At 35.7% G+C, this 19,638-nt stretch overlaps 3 protein-coding genes across 7 annotated transcripts in view; 1 reads left to right on the top strand and 2 right to left on the bottom strand.

The window, feature by feature from the left end:
• The window catches only part of si:dkey-246g23.2 (solute carrier family 66 member 2), a 35,223-nt gene extending 25,277 nt beyond the window's left edge, over window positions 1–9,946 (bottom strand). For 2 of the 5 annotated variants that reach the window (XM_043264172.1, XM_043264176.1), the window contains exons 1-3: window positions 9,800–9,946; window positions 6,551–6,792; window positions 4,796–4,929 (exon numbers count right to left, since the gene is read on the bottom strand). In XM_043264172.1, the coding sequence (XP_043120107.1) occupies window positions 4,796–4,929; window positions 6,551–6,750 (334 nt within the window). In that variant the 5' untranslated portion in view covers window positions 6,751–6,792; window positions 9,800–9,946. Of the gene's footprint in view, window positions 1–4,795; window positions 4,930–6,550; window positions 6,793–6,974; window positions 7,098–7,236; window positions 7,620–9,500; window positions 9,675–9,799 lie in introns of those variants that run through there. The other 3 variants (XM_043264174.1, XM_043264175.1, XM_043264173.1) reach the window with 3 other exon arrangements.
• Window positions 9,947–10,471: 525 nt separating this feature from the next.
• Window positions 10,472–12,476, top strand: hsbp1b (heat shock factor binding protein 1b). Its single transcript, XM_043264177.1, has 4 exons — window positions 10,472–10,644; window positions 10,880–10,946; window positions 11,916–12,039; window positions 12,172–12,476. The coding sequence occupies exons 1-3, from the start codon at window positions 10,600–10,602 to the stop codon at window positions 12,032–12,034; spliced, it is 231 nt and encodes a 76-aa protein (XP_043120112.1). The 5' UTR covers window positions 10,472–10,599; the 3' UTR covers window positions 12,035–12,039; window positions 12,172–12,476.
• A 782-nt stretch (window positions 12,477–13,258) lies between these two features.
• Window positions 13,259–19,638, bottom strand: part of zgc:173742 (DNA topoisomerase I, mitochondrial) — a 25,348-nt gene continuing 18,968 nt past the window's right edge. The window contains 6 exon segments of the mRNA XM_043264127.1: window positions 13,259–13,530; window positions 13,620–13,769; window positions 13,878–13,972; window positions 14,101–14,228; window positions 16,393–16,507; window positions 18,757–18,825. Of these exon segments, the coding sequence (XP_043120062.1) occupies window positions 13,428–13,530; window positions 13,620–13,769; window positions 13,878–13,972; window positions 14,101–14,228; window positions 16,393–16,507; window positions 18,757–18,825 (660 nt within the window). The 3' untranslated portion in view covers window positions 13,259–13,427.

Genomic DNA, 19,638 nt, shown 5'->3' with positions numbered 1-19,638 from the left:
CGGCACAGTTTCAAGCTCTATAAGACCGTCTCCTTACTGAGTTTTCATCTTGTTATGTGCCATTGACTGTTCTGTCAGAGCCCAGTAAGGATGGAGTGATTGAGGGATGGGGAGGGGACCGGCTGTCAGAATCCACTGCGGATTCAGTGAGAGAGAAGCCCCTGCTGAGACCAGACTCCAGAACCGAGGGTCATAGATGGACTCATGAATTTATAAAAGCGCCTCACAAATAACCAGCAGACACAGCCACGGCCGGACACTGAAGAACTAAAGAGCTTTCCTGCACTAATGGATGAGCTGTATGAACTCCTGACTCAAAGTAAAGTGAGACGGATATGTGCAGAGCAAAAGGGGAAATGGCTTTTTTAAAAATGTGAAAATGTGAGTGGTGCGATGCATATTAAAGGGAAAGCATGTAGTTGCCAAGGCGTTGCTATGGGGTTTCTGGTTGATAGGGCAGCAACATCGGCAGCTTGAAGTTATAATTATTTATTTATATATATATATATATATATATATATATATATATATATATATATATATATATATATATAATTTTGCTTTGTTTTTCAATTAATGTTTTATATTATTCAATATATAACATTCCATGTTTTTTATTTCATGTTATATATTTGGGTGTTTTTTTATGTGTTTTATTATTAGGCCTATAATACTTTTTTGTGGAAACTGTACAATCAAACTCAAGAAACCAAAATAAATAAGTAAATATAAAGGGGAGATAAACATTTGCTTATGTGAACAACACCTACCTTGTTTTAGAGCCAATGGCCTACTTCTTTTTCTCCCTATTTTCTAAGTCTGATTTCCTAAGTCCTAAGTCTGATTTATTATAAAAGTAATTGCACAACTGCAGTGCAATTTGAAATCTTATAAATCGGTAGCATAAACATGTTACATGCCAGATACTGATGCCTGAAACAGCAAAAAGATGGTAACGTGAGATTAATTCCTGCTGTCTGATATTATATATTTTCACATCATGTTCGGTAGGAGGGAAAGAGGTGGCAGGGAGTCTTCCAAGGAGCTACGATATATTCCATGTAGCCCTAATAATTCACGTAAGCGTCTTTACAGCAGAAGTATGAAGCTATCGCCTAACAATTCTATCAAGTATTCAAAGCACAGAGGGAGGTCCAGGTGGGCTTTTCACATATACATGAGTCAATCCACATTGCAGCAAAGCGTGTGCACATGAACACACACAATTACAATGCGGCACATATACTGAGAGAAAACTAAACTCTGCCTAATACAATTGCATCATGGGCCAAACGGTATGACTTGGAAGCATGTAGTTATTAAATTACAATTTGACTTAATTGGACACACACCAGGGTGTTAATGAAATGAGTATCAGAGCAGAGACCCCAGTAAGAGGCCACACTTGAGTGACCGCAACTCAGCTCTGTGAGGCACAGATAACAGCACCTGCCTCTCCTCTGCCTGAACGAAACTCACTGAGCATGCTCAAACATCCATTTTATATGTAATGATTTCATTTACTGTGACCCCAAAACGTATATTGACACTTGAGCGACACTACAAAAGTGAGTTTCACTGCATTAGATTATAAAATAACTCAGCAAGTGACATCTGCAAACAAATCACACAATATACACCTACATGTATCCACAAGAGGGCTCTGCTGTTCTAATCTGTAATGTCGCATTACTATAATTTCATATATATGTATGGGATCCACTTGAACCTAGATAAAAACATCAATTAATAATTAACAACCTAAGACACACATACTAGTCTTAAATACATAAACTAGGGGGGGTCAGTAAGTTTTTTTTTTTTACATAATATTTGAAATTTAGTTCAACCTCTAATTTGATTAAAAATTGCAATATTAAATATATTGTAAAATAAACTGTCCTTTTAACTTTTATAAACATCCTAAAAAAAAAAAAAAAAAAAAGTATACCAGTGCCAGTACATAACAGTAACAGTACATATATAACGTTTTTGAAGCGTATTAGAATGATTCTTAAAAATCATGTGACACTGAAAACTATAAAATTCAGCTTTGCCATTACAGGGATAAATTACATTTTAAAATATCAAAATAGAAAACCCTAATAAATAAATAAATGCTAGTAACGTTTTATAATATTACTGATTTAAATGTATTTTTGATGAAAACATAAAAGACTTTTTTTTTATGTCAAAGACAAAAACAAATCAATCATACCACCAACCACAAACTTTTGAACAATAGTGTAAGTATAATGCGCACAGTTTTGTCATCACGACAGTAACAAAAGCACTCATTATTGTGAAGCAGCAACACGGCTTTGCTGAAATCCGTGTAGATACGCTCTGAAAAGGCCACTGCAAGGAAAAGTATTCTCTATGAAACAGAACTGACGCAAACTCCAGGGCAAAAGCACACTGGCATTTAAATCACACTCTAAAACAACAGATGAAACAGATATGGGACATTGGCTTCCTTAATTTGGTCTTCTAAAGGTCACACTGTAACACCTCTCTCTCTCAACATCTACGAATTCATGTCAAGACAACAACAGTAGGAGTCTAATGAACAGCCTGAGGGCAATCAGTGTGAGTCAATGCAAAATCATTCATAGCTCGCAGCGGTAAACAGACCCGAGCTTTACACGTGACATGTGACCTTACATATTCCCTGTAACTGACAACAGAAACGTGTGAGGGTACATCGTAAGCAGCACTTACACAAAAGCGTATAGGTTAATTGGTAACTTTGAGCATATACCTTCAAAAATGTACACGTGTGTGTTTATTGAAGATTTGTTCTTGCGGCCTGACAGCTTGTGTGTGTGTGTGAGTGTGTGTGTGTAGGTGTGAAGGTATGCAGGGACAGGTGGGCTGTAGGTCGCACATAGCCAGCGGGATAGTCAGTGATTAAAGAGGGTCTCACATGACGTCTAACTTTCAGAGGGAGGACCCAATGTCCGTGCTATTCTGGGTCCAGCATACACCCTTCCCTTCTGTCCCTGCTGTAACCGGACACCTTAACTGCTATCCAGGCAAACTCGCTGACGCACACAGTTCTTCTATTAAACCGGATGTTCAGTACTCAAAACGCTGTTAGCAAGAACACTAGAGGGAGCTGATATAAAAAAAAAAACGTTTCGGAAAACACACTTTACAGAAGCTAACTGTTAAAGGACATCTATTTATATATATTCTTTGTTGTTTACACCTAGTAAAACGAATTAGGGGTATTAAAAACATGACTGTAAAAAAAAAGGTATAAAATTAATACATATGAATTGCACTCACTCAAGGTTTAACATAAACTAAGAATCTTTTGATCAATTGATCAGTATTTGTAAGTCATACATAGATCTTCACTCAAAAACGTCGCAGTTTATTTGCATCTATTTGGTTGGATTTTTAAAATATGATTAATTCAAATTATTTAGAATTAGCATAGCATTGTAAAGACAATGAAAATAAAAGGTACTGTATGAACAGCCTAAATATGGCTAGCTATAAAACAAACAGCATTCAGTTAGTTAATATGAATAAGAAAAAAACAACATTCCATTTATTATATCTATTTCCTGTTTGATTTATGGCCGACAAATAGGCATTTATGTTTGTTTATGTAGAAACTGTATAGAGTAAAAGTTGTATCATTAATAAATTAATTTATTATTTATTAATAAATCTTGAATGTGGGCCTAAATATTATTAGGAGCAGTAAGTTTAGGGATGTCAAAACATTAAAATCATTTGGGAGCAACGACAATTAAAGTGCAACATAAAAAAGTTTTAGATGATTTTAATGATCAAATCTTCATTCCAACTAAATTCCAACAACATTTTATATTACAAAAATAAAACAATAATCAAAGAATTCTCCCATGATTTCTCCTAAAACCGTCAAAACTGAAGTTCAGGTATCTCATCATTGAAAACGGAAGCTTTAGCTTTTACTGATTTAGTTAATCATGGATTCACTCCATAATAAACATTCAGCTGACTGTGTTTTCGAATTATATGCGTTATGAAATCTAACAATATGTGCTGAGCAGCACTAACACAGGCTTCATATACTGAAACTTTATGACAAAGTGTGAGAGCGAGCCACAGCCTTCAGCTCAATCAATCAACATGACATCTAAATTAAGCCTATGTCTGATTTCACATTCAATTTTCTAATTATTACAACATAGCAAAATGTTATCATCCGAGCTCCCTCCCAGACGACGACCTCATAAAAGACAACTTCAGATTGAGTTTTCCCTAGCAAGCCCAGAAAAAGCCAATCAGCTGAAGCCTAACTTTATCATAAATCAATTCTGTGGAAGAGCGAAGAGGAAATTACACGCAGTTCTCACCCTGATCCACGTGACGCCAATATTCTCAGACACTTAACATCTTTATTATAAATGAATATGGGACTAGACTAGCGCCCCGGGCGATGAGTAACATTTATGCGGTTTTAATCCCATCTACATGACAGAAGACAAGGGGGTCATCTGTTCAGTAATATTCTCACACGCTAAAGCTTATATACCACTCACATGACCTCAGGTGTTAATATAACACTCGTAAGGCCGTTGCATTTATTAAAACTGGCATTTTACAAATTTCTGCTTTCATCGTATAGATTAATCGCTACCTTTCAAAGATCTGTCTTAATGTTCCCCCCAAAAATTGTACATTTTAACCATTTAAAAATGCATGAGATGAAATATTAAAGCGAGAAGTGTTTACTTGGAAAAAGAGTGAAGCATTTCACACTCCGGCTGGACGCAGACCTGTTTAATGTGATTACCTGTGATGTGGTGCTGTTTAGTACTGACGCGGTTGCTGCTCTGGATGGAACAGCACAAATGTAGCATAGCCAGCATGGTGAGGATCATCACCACGCTCTGCAGGAGCAAAGGCAGCTCAAACTGCTTGCCTATCCTGCAAAACAAAACAACACGGGCTTCATTTAAAGGTGAAGCGTGAAATCAAAAAGAGCTACAAACGTGACTGTTCTCGAACAGGTTTCCCAAAAAGCTCTCTCATCTTCTTGGTCGGGCAAACAGAAAGCCACAGTTGCTATGTTAGGCTGATTTAGACACTCTAAAGAAGTTCATTCTGAAAGCCTTGTGAAGGAAAACAATACGTGAATTGTTTAGTTAAAAGTTGTCTTTGTTCATAGAGGGAATGGTCAGGGATAAATCAATAGCTGCCTGGATTATTGTGATGTTTCTATCAGCTCTTTGAACTCTCGTTCTGATGGCACCCATTCACTGCGGAGGAGCCGATGATGAGCAAGTGATCTGATGTTATATTTCCGTTCCAACAAAGAACCAAAGCCATCAACATCTTGGACGGCATGAGGTTGAGTAAATATTCAGAGCGAGTTATTAATTTAATTAAATTGAAACATTTTGCAGTGAATTATTCTTTTTTTTTTTTTAAACCACTGCGTTACTGAAGTAACAATGCAAGAGAAACGGACTGTCAAAAAGAAAACAAATGTAGAGCAGGGTTTGGTTTCTGTCCATCAGTCGATTGGATGGAGGCAGATCTGAATGCTACTTTTCAGTCGGATGTAAAAAGGGACTGGTTTTGGCGGAATAAATTATTTTAGAAATCCGATAGATATACTGTATAATGTTTGGTTTTTCAGAAGAGTTTCAGCACTGGTTGAAAATTACAAGGTCAAAAAACATGCAACAAATGAAACATGCATGAACTGACTGTTTACAGTAAGACGAGCAAGATGCAGTTAGAAAATAAATGGCTGGATTTCATTTTTTTCTTCTCATCTTAATTGTTTCTTTTTATTTTAGTGCTGTCAAGTGATTAATCATGATTAATCACATCCAAAATAAACGTTTTTGTTAAAATAATGTGTGTATGTATTGTGTATATTTATATATAAATACTCATACATACATATATACTATTTACATGGGAAACTATTTACATGTGGATATAAATTAACAAATATATGTGTATATATATATATATATATATATATGTGTATATATATATATATATATATATATATATATATATATATACACACACACATATATATATATATATATATATATATATATATATATATATATATATATATATATATACACACATATACACACACATATATATATATATATATATATATATATATATATATATATATATATATATATATATATATATATATATATATATATATATATATATATATATATATATATATATATATATACATACACACACATATATATATATACACACACACACACACATAAATAAATGTACACACATTATGTAAACAAATACTTATTTTTTTGAAAAAATGAAAAAAGCATACACATATAACCAAAACATGCAAGAAACAGATATAATATTCTTCCACAAAACGGGGCCCAATGAATGAATGCATAAAATAGAACACGCATACAAATATACTTATAATTCATCATTTAATAATTCAATTTGTTTTATTTTATTTTGATTATCGCATTAACTGCAAAGCCATGAATCAACTCCGCTGCAGTAACATCAACTCTCCTCCACTCACCAGAAGAAAATGCGAAGTATATTAGCCACGAGCAGCACCAGACAGACTCTTGTTGAGAATCCCTCCGAGTTATTGGTCCTCTGGATCTCCTGGTACTGGGGGACGTAGGGAACCGCACCTCCGAACACCATCACTCCAGAAGCCAGCCAGGAGAGCAGAGTCCATGAGCTCTCCATGTTCTCCTCCGACCCTTGCTCCATCGCTCGGTCCTTCTCAAACCACTGTCTTTATACTCCCATCCCCTGCAAGAAGAGGTTAAGACGTTTTTATATTTGATCACAAATATATAATTGTAGCGCAATGCAATGTAGATTAAAACAGCGGCCTGCTAGCTAAAAGATGCTAAAACTAATAAAACAGGCGTATATTCCAATAAAAGCAACAGTGCCACCTTCAGTAACCTGAAAGGAGCAATAATACCCACAATATAAACACATTATAAATGACTTATAAGGGCCTTTCTGGACACAGAATCCAATGAGGGGTCTTTTTCATCATAGTCAGGAATGGTAAGAGTCGTCTACACCCATTCAGACGGTATCTCAGCTAAACAGGACGTTTGAGCTCTCAGGAGGAATGTGCACCCAAAGATAAGGCTCCTTTTTGTTTCTGACCAGTCAAAAGTCACAACAAGAGAACAGGCTAGAATACACCGCCGAGAAGTTTCGAAATAGTTTTGAGCTTACTTTGCAGCATCATTTCCCCAATTCAGCACAAGCCTTTCGGACAGACGCGTTTCCTGAGGGTCTGAATGCTCTTTAAAGGATGTAAGAAAAGGTTTGTGATGCAAGAATGTGTAATCTATGCTAACATGACTTTTTTTTCGGAATAATTTAGATTTCGACTTGATCAACAGCTTTACTGGCCTAAACACAAACACGAGCTTTTGAAACGTGTCATGTATAAACAAACAAACAAACAAAAAATAACAATCATTGTTTATAATATTATTTACATAAAATTGATTTTATATACCGATAAGATTTCTTTGCAAACAACATAACGATAGTTGTATATTAAAGAGTTATAATAAGACGAAATGCCAAAACAGCCATAAATCCATCATTTCTGTATTTTGATTAAAAACTACGAGGTCCTTTATTTGTACATTTTTTTTTTTTTTTTTTTTTTACCTTACTGTTGATGTGTTTTTTCCTGGTTTTCAAGTTATGAACAAATTACACATAAAATGATGAGGAAAAAACATGTACATATACGTACATAAGTACAAAACAAATGCATGAAACAACAAAAAATGATATTAGAAGTTAGAAGACTAACTAGCTGACGTGTTGATGGCCGACGAGGGAAATTTGCAACCAATTAAGCCATAAAACACATTCATATGGAAAAAAAAAAAAAAAAAATCCAAACTCTAAGTCTAAAGTTCATGCAACATTTTAAATGAGATTTTGTGGTTTTAAGTCAGATTAGTAAGGAATGTTTTCTAATCCCTGTGAAGGCAACCAGAAAAAAAGTACTTGAGCATTGCTCGTGATCTATTGGAGGTCTAGCAGTAAAGTATGATTTCTGAGAACTGCTACTGTATAGAGGTGTTGCATAACTTCTGCATTCCGTGGGGGTTGGGCTCTTCTGACATGTCTGCACCTCTCTCTCGTTTGTGTCTCCTACATGAGCAGATGTTTAGATCCACACCTACTGTAAACAGATTTAGCTTTCCTAGACTTAAAGGCTATTTTTCTGGAATGGCAAACATGGGCATAAAATACGGTCGGTATGCTTGAGGCCCTTCTTAATGCCATGTGCACGTCTGCGTTACGATCTTTAGAAACCGGATCCAGCAGCAAATCTGGACAGCAGGAAAATCGCTGCAGAAAAAAAAATAGGCTCAAACGTGAAGGAATTGGTTTACAAAGAATGGGTTTGTCGTTGCTTTTTAAACTTTTCTTCTACTGTATAAACATACACTCTTCAACATTTCATTCATTGCACTTTTAAGAGCGACAAAGACTCGCGTGAACGGACACTATTTTTAGAGATGGTAACCTGAATCACTTGAGTGAGTCGATTCTTTTGAACAGTTGTTCATTTACGTCATGTATCAACAGATCCGAAGCTTTTTAATAAACCATAGTTTAGTCGCAGCTATGATTCAACTCATAAAATGTAAATTAGAACCCTAAATATAGGTTGCCTTGAATTTATAGTATTAGAGAGTAACAAAACCAGATCCCGCGCACTAACTCAAAGTAAACAAAATCTATACTTTTTTGCATAGTGTTAGGGATCTGGTTTTGCTTTTTATTTTTTGATCTTGCTGGTCTTTGTTTCTTATGCACCTGTCATTTGCTGTCTGGTGTGCGGAGAATCATTACTAACTGATAGTATTAAAGAGTGAAAATTATTTACACCAACGGGAAAAGAAAAAAAGTATAAGTAAAAAATTAAAATTAATAATAAAAATAAAAATAAATTATATAATAAAAATAATAAATAAATATAATAAATATATATATATATATAAAATATATATATATATATATATATATATATATATATATATAATATATATATAATATATATATATATATATATATATATATATATATATATATATATATATATATATATATATATATATATATATATATATATACACACACACACCATACAATCGTGTTGTAAATAATCGTCTGTTGTTAATATTTCTATTAAATTAACTTAACCTATTAGATTAATCATATTTACTCTAAACCATAATTTTAATAGTGTCTTCTCGGCTCATAACGAATCGGACACATCCGAAAGATTCACTCCGACCCACTCGGTTAATTCAAGAAGCTCTAATGTTTCAGTTCGACGCAGTCCTGCCCCGTTTTGCGATCCGGTTTAAAAAAACATGGTTTTTGGAAAAAACCAAAAAGATCCGAATCAAAAGAATAATTCGTTCACAAACGGGACATTGCATTAAAAGGATATATGGACAAACCATTCCTGGATACATGAATCCGGGTGTGCACATTTTATCGACTGCTCGTCTTGTCCGATAGCTATCAAGCGAAGCTGATAAATCAAAGTGAATCTCGATGCAGTAGGTATCGCGCGCACAAACTCTCCGATCAGCGCTTAAACGCATCGCACAAGAACGCCGTGGCGCTTAAACGCTAAACTCAAAACTCTTTATGAGTTTCGCAGCGCGGGTTTCGCTTTACTGTAACGAAACAGCTTCATATAACAGAAATAAGTTGCAAAGAAGGGGGAAAAAAACCTTAGGAAGTTCAAGCATACCTTGTTTCAAGCGAAGACTTGTTTGACAACTATAATAGCTGGAGCACACACACACACACACACACACACACACACACACACACACTCATATGCTGTCTCATCTAGCCATCATCTAGTCTATATCAGGCTGATGCAGTTTGGAGATGTGGGCTTGACCGCGCAGCTTTCATCGGTCTAATGTTACAGAGGAAGAGGAAAGAAACACAAATAAACAGGGAACGCGGCGAGATCTTATCAAACCGAGTTTGTTTGAGCACTGTCTTCATTTTGATTACTGAAACCATAAAATGTAGTATAACAACAAAACAACTTCCCTTTCTTGTAGACTAACGTAACTCACAAATTTAATTTACTCACAATCTATTTAAAATTATTTTATTATGTTTTAACCTACTTTAAATTAAATGTACATTGACAATAAAAAACACTGATAATCCATGCTTCTATTTAAAACAAAAAAAACGATTTTTTTTTAATTCACAAAAATCAACAACGTAATTATTTAAGTAAATTCAGACCTAGCCTACTGTAACCTGTCGATGGTTTTAATAGATGAAATGACTGTGCATCTTTTGAGTGAGAGCTGCTGTGCTTCTGCGCCTCTGATGATCACGCCAGAGGCTGATTTGCCTGCCTGCAGCTGCGTCAATCTTTTTCTGAAATCTCGCGATGCTTCTCACTACTTCGCGATTTACCCAACAGCTGATCAGGAGAAAGCTGAAAGGGCTGGGAAGATACTGAAATTCTAAGAATAATTAACATCTTTTTTTGCAGTTGTACTTTATAATTATTTAAGAAATATGGCAGAGACCGACCCAAAATCGGTGCAGGATCTTACAGCAGTGGTAGGTTTGAAAATAAACGACAATTATGTGATTAGCTAAGCTAGGCTAATGCTAGGCCCTGTTTATCTGTCCTACATGGATTATTATGATGCGACATAATCTTTGTTTGCTGTATTAGATTAGAGCGATCTGAGAATACAGTTATTGTGATTTAAACAAGATGGCCTGTTTGTTTTATTTGCACATTTTTATGCATGTTTACACTTTTGATGAACTGAATGTTTCTCTTTAACAGGTGCAGACGTTGCTGCAGCAGATGCAGGATAAGTTCCAGACAATGTCAGACCAGATCATCGGGAGAAATATCCTTTCTTGCTTTTAGCACAACTATAGAATTTGTCAGTGATGTACTTCAATGAAGTACTCTCAACGGTAGCGCCTTCATTCTTATTGACCGTAGCAGTTTAGCACATTTAAGGTTAGCTGTCATTTAGCAGACTCTTTGTCATCAAAGATAGTGTTTTATTTTTGCATACAGTCCATCTTAAGCGAATGGGGGACGAAATGCCTTGCTCGGGTGTTTCTGCGGGTCTTCAAGGCATTAAAGTTTCACGAAAATCGTGGCCTTTTTGTCTTGTTTTCAGAAATTTGTACTGAGAAAACCTTTAAATGAAGATGCCTTGACTTGATGCAAAATGACAATATGAAGCCTATTCTGAGAAACCGAACAAAATCAAGTGTTTAAAACAAGAACGAATATCCATAAGGTTAAGAACTTAAATGGGTTTAAAAAAATAATAAAGAATCAGTTAAGTATTTAAACAAACTCACAGAAAAACACTTCAGTTTCACAGAAAATAACATTGTCATTTTGCGTAAAAAAACCCAAAAACAATTGCTTGTACTTACTGAATTTTATTTACTTTGTTTTGACTAAAGTTTTAAATTTACCTTTATAAAAAATGCAGAAACCCTGAGGCTACAAAGATTAGAAGGGGGACTGGTCCGTCAGTCTTCAGGGGGTTAATTATATCTTTAACCACTAAAATGCCACAACTAATTGTCAAACAGGAAAAGCATCTAAACAAATCACTCACTAATCTCTCCATAAAAGCTCCATGTTTTCATAGAACCGAGATTTACAACCACAAGATCCTAAAAAGCGATCAGGTCCACAAAACTATCTGCAAAAATCCAAATGCATGAACGCAAACACATACATTTGCTTACAGTCAAGATATACCAAGCAGACATTGCTTTAGCCATGCACTCAGTGCCTTAAAAAGGTGGTATTACCTCTGCTTGCTCCCATCTTCCTTAATAAGATTCACTTGATGAAATGAGCACCCGCATCGATGATCTAGAGAAGAATATTGCAGACCTAATGACTCAGGCAGGAGTGGAAGAGATTGAAGGGGAGAACAAGGTCAAAGAGGGAGAGGCCTCCTAGTAAAGGTACTTTCAATTTCTATTGATTTAAACTATTTTAGTTGTGAACGTTTGATACTCAGTGCCAATTTAAAATGCATTTCATTCTGGTATGCTGTATTAAAATGCACTGCCCTGATACAGCGTTGTCTTTCACAGAATCCTGAGTAGCAAAAACTATCAACACTCTTCAGGAGCAGCAAGATTTTCTCTATGGTGACTAACATATTTTGGTTTGATGTGATGCTTTTTTTAATATTTAGAGTTTAAAGTCAGTCCTAATCCTGTGACTGGAAGCCACCTTTCCCCCCTTTTTCTGTAACGGATTGCAAAGAACTTTTTAAACATGACATCCAACTGTAGAACCGAGCCCTGCGTTACTGTAATAGCACTAGCCCAAGTGCCAACCTAACACCATTCCTGTTAAAGTGAATTTGTTGTTGAAATAAAGTTGTTTCTTAAAACCCCGTGTCCTCATCTCTCTTTACAGGTATCGCTCTTTTTAAACAAACTGCAAAGACTTAATGTAACAGCACTGCTGTTCCTGGTTTTACTCACTCCTCTATACCAGCTGCAAGTTAGTTAAAGGAAAGCGTGCTGACATGCAAAATCTCTTGGGTTAAATACGCTCCAGCTAAAACCAGCGGTGAATTTTTGGAAATCATATAGTTTATAATTGATGGGTAAGATGAAGATTAACACTTTAACAATTTAAAAAAATGTACCACTAATCAAAGGTCTACTGCATGATGCGGAACATCATTGGCTTTGGTTAAACTTTTACTAAAATGGCTTGATAAGATTATCCCCTTATCCCCTTCAAGAAAAATATTTTTGGCATTGGTCTCAAACTCAGCTCCTGGAGGGCTACAGCTCTAATCAAACACCTGATCCAGCTAATCAAGGTTTTTTTTTTTTTTTTCAAGAAATAAGTTTGAGACCAGTGATAGGTTATTTATATTGGACCCAAAGCATGTACATTTTACACCATAAGTAATATTTTAATAATAACTATTAATAAATCGTGCAATTGTGAATTGTATCAGGACCCAACGATTTGTATATATATATATATATATATATATATATATATATATAATGTATGTGTGATGTGTATATACACACACACACACACACACATATATATATATATATATATATATATATATATATATATATATATATATATATATATATATATATATATATATATATATATATAAATAAAAGACTTCAACTGTTCCCCTACAATGGAAGAACATTTATTGAACTTTCTTGAATATTTGATCAAACAATATAAAAACTGTACAACATAAAATGTGACAAATCAGCAAAAACTGAACAATGCACACTTTCTTTTAAAATGAACATTTGTATAAAATACTGAGATGAACTGGAAAATGATCAAACCACGCTTAAAACACAAAGTCGTGTTCAGTCATATCAATAGCCCAGGCAAACTTATCCCTTAGGGTTTTGTTGTATATTTTATCCAGCGGCACCTCCATGTTCTTACACCTGGAATAATAATAAAAAAAAAGTAAATACAGGAAAAAAAAAAAAAAAGACTTCCTGTGTAGCATGTCTGTGTACGAGTGTGACATTACCAGGCCACGCTGATGCGTGGATCCAGGTAGTTGAGTTTGGAGGTGCCCAGAGCGATCTGTTTGTTCTCCTCTCGGTCTGTAGCCTGAACCTCCATCTTCAGCAGCTGTTCCTCGCACCTCTGCACGGCTTTCTTCTTCTTCTCCACCACACTGAACACACATTAAATACTTGCGTATCATATTCATTTATAAAAGGATCTTAATAGCTGGAAGAGCAAATAAACGTCCTCTTTCAGAGGCTTGGAATGAGATACTGACATGAGCAGCTTGTTGTCTGAGCTCCCTTTGGCTTCTTTCTTGGCCTGCTTCAGCTCTTTCTTAGCCAAGTCCAGCTGCTCCTTCCTGCCGTCAATCTCAAAAGAGAGGGAGAAAAAAAAATACAGATTCAAATTCAAATGCTTCTTTCGTGATATTTTATTTTTACTTTTGGTGGGTTGTAATTGATTTGGATTTGCTCTTCCCTGTTCAGTATCTCTGGTACCTTTGCTTGGAGGTTAGCCATGGACTGTTCGAAGGTCTTTGGCGGCGCCCGCTGATGGTTACATAGAATTGCAACCGCACGGTTTGCCCTGTTGTAAGAGAGCAACTTCTCTGCCGCATTATCCTTCACTGTAGAGAGAATGAGACACACACACACACACACACAGCGTGAGAGAAAAAGAGTGGCTAAATAACAGATACATTTAAAATTAGGAAACTGGCAGCCATTACATTTCTCCTTCAGAGTAAACATCGCGTTTAAAAATGTAAGCAATTAGAAATACAATTTAACAAATCAAACTGAATGAACAAGATATGAGTAATAATAATTCAGTCACCCATTCATAGACACCGGCTGTGTGAAATAATCGGTTGAAGTAATGACTGAATGACTCATTTATTAAGACGTGACCTGCTGTTTCTATTCAATGCCTTTTTTTTTAACACAATGACTTGTGTCAAACACAAATGGTCGTTTAACACAATGATCTTTAAGGGTTAATTTCTCAGCCAAAGTAAAAATACTTCCTTTAAAGTGGAAAAAATACGGAAGCATTTTATAGTAAAGGCAATGATTAATTGTAATAAAACAATAGATTAAATAAATTCCTTACTGTGATAAAACAATATTTGTTTCCTTTTAACTTCTCACTATTAACAAGCCATTAACCTTTTCTACTAAACATGACTTTCATTAATTTGATGCTTATTAATGGTTAATAAGCTAGTTAAGTATTGGATAGGATAAGGGATGTAGTATATGGTTATATAACAGAATATAAGTACTAATTAACAGCCAATATACGCGCTAATAAGTAGCTAGTTAACAGTGAGAATTGGTCCTTATACTAAAGTGTTACCTGCGCATTCGCCTGCATAGTTTGAGATTCATCAAAATCAATTCTGTACGAAAGAAAAACTGCTAAAACATTGTTAACGCGGCTAAAAATGGCTAATTACAGGGCCTCAAACGGGCTTCTTTGTAAATTTGTAAATTCCATGCCAACATGAACACCGCTCACACACACACACACACACACACACAGTGCACATGGCACCTGATGGGCGAGACCCTGCCACACACTGAGCTGATTTAATTAGAGCTTGTAGCGGATGCAGAAAACAGATTTCCTCTCAGTGGCGATCAGACACCTCCACCCCAGCATTACACACACACCGCATGCACGCGCTGCAGCACTCGCTCTAGAGATACTCGGATAGATACACTTCAACAAACACACAACAGTCTCATTAGCACAAACACACAATTCAGTAATTAATAAAAACACCATTGTTAGCGACAAAAACTAACTAGAACGTGCTGTGATGTGAATAAGGAGTTTTTGATTTAATTGAAGACCAAATCAGGCAAAAAGCGACACTATTTTTGTTTGCACACACACAAAAGCATTTTTCAACACAGGGTTTTCCTGAAATAACATAAAGCACTGATCACAGATAGATCGTATGATTTACGACAAAGGAAAAACTCAACTTTGCAACCAAGATATCATGTTACTATTTGATTAGCTGCTACTTATGCTGGCGAAAACTGAAGAAAACTGCAAAACACACTCAGTCTGTGAAAAAGTCCAAACCTTTGCACACAGACTGCAAGGTAGTGGTTGAAGAAAAACCAAAAAAAATATTTTAGATACAGTACATGCTATATTATATAAAACTTTTTATAAAACCATTACAGTTAAACATAAGAACTCTCCACAGCAATAGCACTAGAACCTCTTTTAAACATTACCTTAAGCAGCCCTGAAATAAGAATTTAAATAAATTAAATTAGTAATGCCACTGTTAAAACAAACTAAAACTAAATGAAAAGAGACGAAGTAAACAAAAGAAATGGAACCTGCACAATAAAGTAATAAAAAAATTAAAACTACAATAACCTCAAAAGACAATTGGTGAGGCTTTAATGAGCTACAGGCTCGAACACTACTTTTTCTTTTCGCTAAGTAGAAACTTTTTTTTAATTAAGTCGTTTGCATAACATTTGGACACACTGTCTTACAAACATTATCCATATGTTCCTGTAAACCCACAGTTGTCAAAATGTACGTTGTTTTTGAACACTCTGACAGCAATCCATATTGGCATCATATTCAAGCGTTTTAGCAAATGTTCCAACATACATCCGTACTGACTGACGGCATGACTGAACATCTGGAAGTTGTACTACAGTAGTTTTTTGATGTTTAATGTTCATTAGAAGTTTGAATGATAGAATAGAGGATGATAATAGGAGAGGGAACGTGAGGCAGAAAAACAAGACGCTCACTGTTGCTGAGTTCTTTCAGCTGTTGCTGCAGGGTAACGGAGGCGTTGTATGTCCTAAAAACCTTGGCAGTCAATCCTGACATGAGGGAACTCAGGTGTTTATTCAGCACTTGAGTCTGTAAAGGCAAAAACATTAAAGTTAGCTTTCAAACAAACACTGAGAAACCGTAGTATTTCATGTCCAGCTTCACCGCGAACCACAAGATGGCGCTGTTGCCTTTGTCTAAAAACGAACGAGAACACACACACGACGTCTAAAAGAGCAAATCTCAACAGAGCATTTTTTTCTCCTCCATAAGTATCAGACATTTGTTTCAACTTTAATGGATTTGTGAGTGCAGGAGTATGGGTTGTATGCCGCAGAAATAAAGAAAAAACATATCCATTAAATCTAGCTACGTCAAAAAGATGGGTCTTAAAGGGGCTCACAGACAAGCTATGCAACAAGCAAAATGTCTGATGTGCATCCGCATCGCACTCGTTCGAAAACTTCTCAAGTGTAGAACCATTGCTCACTTCTTTATGACCAAAGTACTAAAAATCCAAATATTTACTTCACAAACTGGTTTTGTGCGACCCAGTGGAATACAAGTGCACTCACATCTGCATACTAATGAAGCTAGATGCGTTTTCTTAAAGATACTAAATGCTAATGACACCAGCTGTGTCCTAGCATGTCAACCGCTGCTAATGTTCAGCACATGCACCGCCGTCTGATGACACGCGCATGGCAAGACACTTGAGGCATGTTGAACATGACGGTCTGTTCGACACTGTTCACCAGGGAACACTGTGACATTTGGGCTAGGACACCCAGTGACTAAAAGGAACAGCAAAGAGTTTATGTGTGCGTGTGTGTGTTTTTAACCGAACTATAATTCTAGGAACAACTGCTGCAAAATGCCCCTCAAATGTTAGCTCAACCGACAATGTACTACTGGGGACCTCTTCATAAAAATGACTAAATATCCTTTTTAGCACAACGGTTCTATAACAGGGACAAGACAGATTAGTTTGTATATGATTATAGCTAGCCTTTTTCATTTTGGCCTTTTTGCCATTGTGCGGATACAAGAACAGACAAGACAAAACAGCAGTGGAAAATGATGAAGCAAATAATGTAGACTCAAGCGTCTATGTAACGCACTCAAATGTGCACTAAACTGAATGAAAGGAAACAAAACAATGAAACACTTTATAATAGGGAACACTTTTTCACTATTAGCTACAACCTAATTCCTTATTTGCCGCTTATTAATAGTCAATAGGAAAGTTGTTAAATTTTGGCTTTGAGAAGGATAAAGGATGTAGAATACAGTGTTAATGTGTGCTTACTAATAAATGGATAATATTCTGGTAATATGCATGCTAATAAGCAACTAGTTAAGAGAGCCTAAAATAAAGTGTTTCAAGTGCATTCAATTTTGCACGAAATCAAATAAATCAAATAAAACCACAAAAATACTGAAATTAAAACATGGACTCAAGCCTCTGAGAAACATTCAAATGTGCAAAAAAAGGGAAACAAAAGCACACACACACAAAAATAATAAATAAGGACAAAAATACAGAAGTTACAATGTGGACTCAAGCCTCGAAGAAACATACACAAAGTAACAAAACAAAACATGGCTTACATCCCTCTTAATTATTCTCCCATTTTTTTCTATGTATATCTCACTACATACTTCTTGGAAAAGTAATAGAACAAGTAATAGGCGAGTTAATTATCCTCCTCTTATACAAGCATTCTTTCATCAAAACGTTTCTGTTTATACAGCTAGGAAAATGACTGCATCTGACTGTGTGCAATATATAAAACGGCGTCTGTTCTATTGAGGGTTCGGTCGAGTTAAAGGCACTTATTTTTTCTGAGCATCATATATGCACACACACAAGCACACACAAGCTTAAAAGCACAGCAGCATGTAATAAGATTTGCAGCACTTTGTGGTAGAGGGCCAGTATTACTCTCTGCCGCATCCTCCCTCGTTCACCCCTTTTGCTCGGCCTTTCGCCGAGTCAATCGGAAGAGCCCAAAGTACAGATTAACGTTCCCCCCTCCATGATGGCCCACCATTACCAACCTGACCTCACAGAAAGGGCACATTTCTCTCTCACATACACAAACAGTTTTCCAATTTCCTCTCACAATCTGTCTCTCTATGTCCTTCAGAGAGGGCAGAATCTTTCGACTGCAAAATTAAGACAGAAATATATATATATATAAAAAAAAAAAAAAAAACAGGCTAAAAAGAAAACTTATCTTTTAGTGAGAGCTTTTATGATGCAAGCCTCTCGAGAATTGTATCCCTCAGAATGAAAAATCTATGACTGCGCCGCTGTTTCAGAACATTACACTCACATTGAGTCGATCAAAGAGGTCGTCTCCTTCTTGCTTGTTTTCCATGAAAAGCTTGAGGTTTTTGAAAACCTGAAACAGAAAACACATGTTAGCTTGTTTATCGTATGCACAGAACAGAGGTTGAGAGGAAAGGAAAGAGAGGGAGAGGCACTCTCAATTATATTTGACATTTCGCAGAAGTCCTGTTTTCCTCCACTCCTACTAAATAAACCAGCTAAAATATGCATGGAACTAATTAATGGTAGCAGATGTGGTGCTTTTAAATCAGTCTCATTTGAATAACAATTTATCCTTGAGCCAAATGCATGAAGAAGAAAGTAAACAGACCGCTCGCCAAGCAATGACAGAATTTATATTTCTGGAACATTTTCCCCCAATTTAACACGCTCGTATGGTACTAATGATTGATTCATATGCTGACCTTCCCGTCTAATAAGCACACAGAGGGGAGATCAACATTAACATGATCACACGTTCAACACTCAACCTAATATGGCCAGATTAAGCAGGTCCAAAATTCTCGTCACTAGCAAAATATTTCCGTTTCTGTGATGCAGCGGAACATTTGTTATTACGAGTTATATTATCAGCATAATAATTTGAGTGAAAACTTGAACTGGGAAACGTACAATGTCTAAGTATTTGTTTGTCTGTGAGCGACACTTGAGTTGATCCAGATGATCAAAATGGAAGTAAACCTGTACGTAGGAGTTAATGATTAGATACCTTACTTAGTGACTTACAAACAAAAAAAAAAAAATCTTTACATTCAAAAGCAGTTTTTTAACTTCTCAAACTAGTTCCTAATTTTTACTACATATTCAGAACACGCATTAAATTTAAACTCAAAGAAAGAGAGTAACAGCAGTAATAAATCTAAAA

Source organism: Puntigrus tetrazona, chromosome 18 (genome assembly GCF_018831695.1).
Source record: "Puntigrus tetrazona isolate hp1 chromosome 18, ASM1883169v1, whole genome shotgun sequence".
Classification (NCBI taxonomy): Eukaryota; Metazoa; Chordata; class Actinopteri; order Cypriniformes; family Cyprinidae; genus Puntigrus; species Puntigrus tetrazona.
This window is presented reverse-complemented; position numbering and strand designations above follow the sequence as displayed.